This window comes from Pyrus communis, chromosome 4 (assembly GCF_041283825.1).
Source record: "Pyrus communis isolate YQ-2024b chromosome 4, ASM4128382v1, whole genome shotgun sequence".
In the NCBI taxonomy this organism is placed as follows: domain Eukaryota; kingdom Viridiplantae; phylum Streptophyta; class Magnoliopsida; order Rosales; family Rosaceae; genus Pyrus; species Pyrus communis.
Window position 1 is genome coordinate 1,543,347 of NC_142568.1, and position 6,846 is coordinate 1,550,192.

The following is a 6,846-nucleotide window of genomic DNA, read 5'->3' on the forward strand; positions in this document are numbered from 1 at the left end:
TACGGTAGTTGCTCCACATTGGTCTGATCAAACCCAAAATATAGTCAATCAAGTTCTCAAGGATGTGATCAACGAACAATTATACTACATTGTTGTTGTGGCCATCACAAATGGTGGATGTTGTGCTTACAGATATTGAAAAACATGATGATCTAGTTATTGAATAGGTTTCCCATGTTAGCCCTCTTAATGATGATGGGCACTAACCAGTGTTCTAAAATGCGGTCTGGACGGCCGCCTAGGCACTGGGCGTCAGGCTGCCATCACGATTATTTCAAAAATGTTCAGGAAATCAGCAAGGGTATTAGGCGGTGCCTAGGCGGCGGCTAGGTGGGCTAGGTAGCCTAGGCACCGAGCTAAGCGGCCTTTGCGGCGGTTTTGTTAAAATAATCCGTTTCACTACACCACGAAGGTGACGAAAGAGAAACCAAGAAAGCGTGAGGGAAGAGTAAACGTGAGAGAGATATGTAGAAGGAATCTGAATAACAATGCAATTGCAGGAAAAAAAATCGAGAACTTTGACCTGGAAGCCCAGATTTCTTCACTGGAGAGGATTTCTTCGATGTGCTTGAGGAAATTGACTGGACTCATGATTGGGTTTTGGAAAATTATACAGAGCAAAAGGATGGAAATTAGGCGGAGAGATGGGGAATCAGGCGGAGCAATCAAAGAAGAATGGAGGGAGAGGAAACGAGAAACTTAATTAGGTGGAGAAGATGGGGAATCGGGCAGAGCAATTGAAGAAGAATGGATGGGAGAGGAAACGGGAAACCCCAAATTAAGGGTCTTACCGATTTCCTATGTGTCAAAAGTCACTGCCCTCTATCAAAAGCTATTCCCTCTGTCAGATCAATTTCCAAGGCGTCAAAAGGAAAGCACTAGGCTTATGAAATATATTTAAAAACGTTACCAACTCCATTATTAAACAAATATATTATATATTATTATCTACTTTTTTTTTTTCAAATTATGTACTTAAAATTCTTTACACTACCTATATTATCACTTCCTTTTTCAAAAAATAGCGTGTTACATTACCTGTATATGCTTACTGTTTTTTTAAATATTGAACTTGTTGGATGGATGTACTTTGTGTATTCTTCTACTTCTATTTTACATTTTATCATTCTTCTATTATTCATACAAGTATAGTTTTTTTAAGTGTAAATAGGCATACCCGCCGCCCGACTAGCATCTAGCGTTTTTTAGAACCTTGGCACTAACTACGTTAGGGTATGTTGGGTAAATGAATGTTGGTAGTCATATCAGTAACATATTATTTAGTTTCTAAATTTGGTTTGAAAATTTGGCATACCTAGCATTATCTTTTATAAAATTGAGTATCTCAAAACCTGAAAAATAGGAAGAATCCCACAACTAATTTATATAATCATTAAAGTTAGAAGAAGCACATGGGAATTATTTTTTATTTTTTTACTATAGGAGCTATCCCACCACACATTAACGATAGACTAATTTCTCTTCTTATGCAATCTTGGTACTGCATGAAGCGGTATCGTAATTTTGACCCCAGATTAAACAATACGCCAAAGCAGAGCTGATGGTCACAGGAAATACATCGTGGGAGTTTGAACTCGAATTGCGGATTCCAACTCTTTGCTCACTTTCCACTATACCAACATTTATTCGTAAGTGATTAAGGCTATAATAAACTTCAACTTCACTTCGGTTTTATATAGTGCATAATGTATAGTGGAATACCTCATGTATTCAAAAAATAGAATTTGGTTATAATTTTTATATGTATTAATATAATTATTATCTAACAATTATATATAATGTACCTGAATGTATATATTTAGTACAATCAAAATGCAACGGTTGAAATGTTGATTATATTGAAATACACATACGCATTCTTGCCAATACAATTTTGACCTTGGCCCAAATGGAGTTGGTTTAACTTTCCACTAAACAAAATGAAAACCAAACGTTTCAAAACGGGATTTAAGGTTGGTTCGGAATTGTTGTGCTTTAAAAAAAAAATTGTTTATTAAAAAATTTAGAATATTAAATGTGTTTGGTAAAATAAAAAAATGCGTTTTTAAAAAAAAAAAAAAAAAAAACTGCTATCAATTAAAGTAGAAAAGTTTAGAAAAGCAGAAGTATGGTCTACCATGCTTCTAAAAAGGTGTTTTTTTTTTTCCTTTTCAAAACATAATAATCAATGCTCATTAATGAACTTTTCAAATGATAAGTATACCCTCACATGTTTTACAAAATTACAATCTTTGTTCTTATATTTTGTCTTTAACAATTATTATATCACATTAAATATTATATTATTACTAGTCATTTAACATATTCAAAACAATTTATATAAAAGTTTATCAAACAATCAAACACTGCCTTTTTTTTTTATAATTAAAAACAGTTTTACAAAAATAGTTTACTAAACACTTAACAATCTTATTTATTCTTAAACCACAACAAAAGTAATTTTCTTAAATAACACGACAATACCAAACTAATCCTTAATTTTCAAAAAATTGTAATTAAAACTTAATCAAAACGTATTTAATCCCATAGATCCGCATTCCCGCCAAAAATAACCTAACCCCTTACTTTCCCGCCATCATCCACCATCCTCTCGCACCTTTTTGCCGCCATTTCTCTTTTTCCATCTCCCCTTCGCTAAACTCTCTTCTCTTCTCTGTCTCTGATTCCTACAGTCTGAAGCGGCCATGGAAGCAAACCAAACCTCCATGAAATGGAAGCGGCCTTCACCTGTAATGCGGATCAGCACCGGCGCCAAATCTCAGATCCAGCTCCACACCCACCGATCCGGTCAGGCCAGAAATTGTGACGGCGATTCTAAACTTCCGAGCTCCGAACCACTCCGGAAAAGACCCAGATCATTAGATCAGATCATGGAAGGATCTTTAACTGGCAGCTTGCTCCGGAACACTCTGATTAAAGATCTCCGCGTCAAACGGGTTTTTTCCCCAACCTCTGACCCGCCTGAGAACGTGAACGTCCACCAAAAATTAGGGATTGGATTCGGTTCTCATGAACCAGAAAATGGTCCCAAGGCGGCGAAGAATGATGGGTTGGAGAGTTCTGGATATGGTATTTCTCGCTCTGGTCCAAATGTGGCTGATTCGGAGAGCATAGGGACTGAGAATTCAGAAATGGGGTTTGTGTTGCATGATGCCAGTCTTAAATCCCCGGCCAGTAACGGGATCGGTGGCTTCGTTCAGCAATGTGCCCAGAAGTCGTCACCCGATGCGAAGGCAAATAGTTTTCGTGTCAATGTCGATTATCAAACCAAATCGGTATGTCTGATTACCAGTTTAGTTGAATTTTTTTTGAAGATCAAGTGTTTGATATTGCTTAGAGCTGTTGGTTATAAAATTTGAGATAGGATTGAAGCATTTATGGGTCATACAAGGCATTGAAACGCATTGTTTGATTTGTGTTGTGTTATTCTTTGTGGTAATGTCAGGTCCTTAAGCCTCGACAGAGAGTGTTCAAAGCTCCCGGCTCATTCAGTTATAGACGATTGCTTCCTTATTTAAACGAATTGGCGAAAGAAAATTCTTGTAACCGCTTTACCCTTGCCTTTCTTTACTTTTGTTAAGCTTGTCGAATGCTAAGATTATTTTTCCCCCTGGAGAATTATATATTCAGGGAACTAAGTGTTATAGTACTCTGTGTACAGGTATGCTTGAGTTTCGTCAACAGCCAAATCTCAATAAAGGTTTGGAAGGAAAACCGTTCCAGGGTAAGTGGGCTTCTGAAAATCAAGCGGGTTTCTTGCATCAATTTAATGAGCAAAAACTTTCCAGGGAGTGTCCTACCAATGGTTCTTCTGCTCCGCTGGAAACCGTACAAGTTTCTTCGAATGACACATCTAATGATAGTGTTGTTTCGGAATCACCATCTATGACTGTGGTTGAGGAGTGTCGGTCAAAGCCACCTGTTGATGAACAGGTTGAAATTTGTGATTTGGGATTTTCTTGCAAAGTTCAGAAGTTAAATTCTCCGAGCCCCTCTTCCTCATCAGCTGTGGAGGACTCTCTAGTTAACAAGGATCATGCAATTGACGTGTATGCTGATGGTGATGCACCAGTAGAGAATGCGGGGACTGCCAATAAAGCTGGTAATGAGTTTCCGGGCGAAGCTCAAAATGTGAAAGATATAAATCCCATCTCACATTCGATTGTGGAGGACTGCTATTCATGCAAGGATAGTGAAGTTGGTCAGAACATAAACCGACTTCAGAATGATGGGATGAGAAAAAATGACATGGGCTATCTTTGTAAGGACCAAAATCCAAATCACTTAAATGAGCAGAGAGTTGGTAATGCCGGAGACATTTTGAATCAGATAGATGATTCAAACGAAGACGATGTCCAGATGACACCACCAGATGCTGAGATCTTAGGGAAACTAAAGGGGGAAGTAAAAAGAGTTAGTGAAGAAGGATATGTTCTTCAGAGTACAAATGAAGGTTCGGAGAAGCCATCCACTGCATTCAATCATAGAGATGTTCCGTCGGTTGATATTAAGAGACATGAATCTACTCCGAAGAGAAATCTGGTAATTATTTATCAACCGATCTAAATATCAGTCTGAATTTCATTTGGAAAGCCATCATTTTCCGGTATGATATCTTTTAATCTAAGGCATTCTGGTTCTAGGCAAAAGCTGGCTGATCAATGATTTTTTGAATGTTTATTTGTTCTTCTGCTAATATAATTTTTTTGTTTCCAAAATAGGTTTTAAATCCATGTTCACGACTCAAGTTGTTTAGGAGTCCGGGATCAATCAGCTACAGAAGATTGCTTCCATTTCTTATGGACATGGAGAAGACTAACTCTGGTAATTTGTTTCCTTTGTGCACTTCTTTATAATTTGAAGGAATAGATAGTTGTATTAACTTGGAGCCTCTAGTAGAAATAAGCTTAACCTTTCTTATGATCATTTTTCACAGCTGCCAATACTGATAAGGATTTGAAACAAAAGCAACTGTCACCAGTGACTCCTAATCAGCAAGAAACACCAATGGATAAATCAAACGGCTTGAAATTTCAATCAAAGCATCAAATTTGTGATCCCGGTACTCTACCGACACCACAACTAGTGACAGCTAATGGCTCATCTAACGATGGTGGACAGAATCTAACTTCTCCAGAGCACGCCCGTGAATCTCAAATGCCAATTGATTTACAAGATGAACCTTATCAGTCAGTGAAAGACGGTGCAATATCAATCAGTGAACTGGAAACACGCCCTGAGATAATGAGTTCCGAACAAGAAACAGTCACTTTGTTATGCCCCAGTACTTGTGAAGCCACTTCCATAAAAGACGGTGCAATATCAGTAAGTGATTCATTATCTTATAAACCTGAAGAGGAAGGCACAAGTTCAAGAGCAGCATTATCTAATGGTGAGAAGCCACTTCAAGCTAATAGCTTGTCTCAGAACTCATCCGAAATTGCTGCCACAGTTTCTTCAGTTGTTCATGAAGTTGGTCCCAGAAAAGGAATCCTTAAAAGAAATCCACGAGGATGCAGAGGACTCTGCTCGTGTTTGAATTGTGCTTCGTTTAGACTCCATGCAGAGAGAGCATTTGAGTTCTCTAGAAATCAGATGCAAGATGCTGAAGAAGTAGCCTTAGATTTGATGAAGGAACTATCCAATTTACGTAAGATATTAGAATTAACAGCTGCTAGTGCAACTAATCCCAGCATGAACTTAAACGAGGTCAGTTTTTCTCGAGCTTGAAACAAAGATGAGGTTATAAAATTTCATTTTTTTGGCTCTTGCTATGCCATTTTTTATGACTAATTAGAATATATGCTTCCATGTGGCAGTCCCTTTATGTTCAACAACTTATAATTTACATCTGCTCAAAATTGCCATATGGTTTGAATATCTTTTTCATACGGCATAGCAAAATATTTATGCCTTTCGGAAAGACTAATAAACAAAATAATTTGTTGATGTTGGAATCATGATTTGTTTTTTATTTATTTCAGGTTAAAGAAGCTTGCAGGAGAGCATCTGAAGCGGAAGGCATTGCAAGAAACCGCCTCGGTGAAATGAATTATGATCTCAACATTCACTCCAGAGTCACAGTAAGTGTCCAACATACTCCATAAGAAAGTATTTCTAGCTTTAATGGTGTTCTTCTGTTATTTGTTTATCCCAAGTTTAGTTACTCGGTATTAAGCCTTACCTAAACTTATTTCTTGCAGTGCTTTCAGGAACCAAGTGTCACATTTGCAAATTACGTTGAAGAAAAAGTCATTCCGAAAGAAAAGTTTTCAAGCAGCTAGTGTCAGATCACGAGAAAGAGAGTAAACAAAGAATTGCATTCTTTGTGGCTAGGTTAGATTAGGTTGGATTATGGGAACCGTTCGTATTTGCAGGAGGATTTGGTTGGATTGACATCCACGATGTTTCTAAATGCACGAGAACCTGTATCAATCTTGTATCTCGGGACGACATTGTTATAGATTCAGATTTCTGTAAAACTTCTGTTGTGTGAATTTGAGTTATTTGAATGTTGAGATACTTTGTGGGGAATGAACCTCATGCAGTGGTAGAAAGTCGATTGTATCATTGAAATCAAGAGAAGAATACAATTCCGTCCGTCGCACCACAGAGTGAGCTAGAGGCTCTCCCATACTGAATAACATAGAGAATCAAGGCTTAGGGTTTGAAGTGCGTGTGCAAGCCTTGGCGGGGTTTGCTCTCTGATCCCAAGTTTACCATTGGTACGCCCAATCGGTTCCCAACAGTAGAAAGCAAGAAATTGACAGAATATTGCAGAATTTAAAAGGAGAAAGGAAGGGAAAAGAGTTAAGGGAAAAGGAA

General features: G+C 37.7%; 1 protein-coding gene across 2 annotated transcripts; it reads left to right on the forward strand.

Annotated features, from left to right (window-relative positions):
• Positions 1-2,556: 2,556 nt before the first annotated feature.
• LOC137723675 (uncharacterized) lies at positions 2,557-6,578 on the forward strand. Of its 2 annotated transcripts, none has more exons than XM_068462873.2 (7): positions 2,557-3,296; positions 3,467-3,563; positions 3,683-4,563; positions 4,743-4,845; positions 4,958-5,730; positions 6,006-6,104; positions 6,225-6,578. In XM_068462873.2, the coding sequence occupies exons 1-7, from the start codon at positions 2,706-2,708 to the stop codon at positions 6,303-6,305; spliced, it is 2,625 nt and encodes an 874-aa protein (XP_068318974.2). In that variant the 5' UTR covers positions 2,557-2,705; the 3' UTR covers positions 6,306-6,578. The 2 variants fall into 2 exon arrangements, with proteins under 2 accessions (XP_068318974.2, XP_088548324.1); XM_088692198.1 differs by having other exon boundaries at positions 2,627-3,296; positions 6,234-6,578.
• Positions 6,579-6,846: the final 268 nt, after the last annotated feature.

Bases quoted from the DNA above. Each gene is read 5' to 3' on its own strand.
- LOC137723675 (XM_068462873.2), top strand. From the start codon at position 2,706: ATGGAAGCAAACCAAACCTCCATGAAATGGAAGCGGCCTTCACCTGTA. The intron at 3,564-3,682 runs GTAACCGCTTTA...CTCTGTGTACAG, and splicing joins ATTGGCGAAAGAAAATTCTT to GTATGCTTGAGTTTCGTCAA. The intron at 6,105-6,224 runs GTAAGTGTCCAA...TATTTCTTGCAG, and splicing joins ACATTCACTCCAGAGTCACA to TGCTTTCAGGAACCAAGTGT.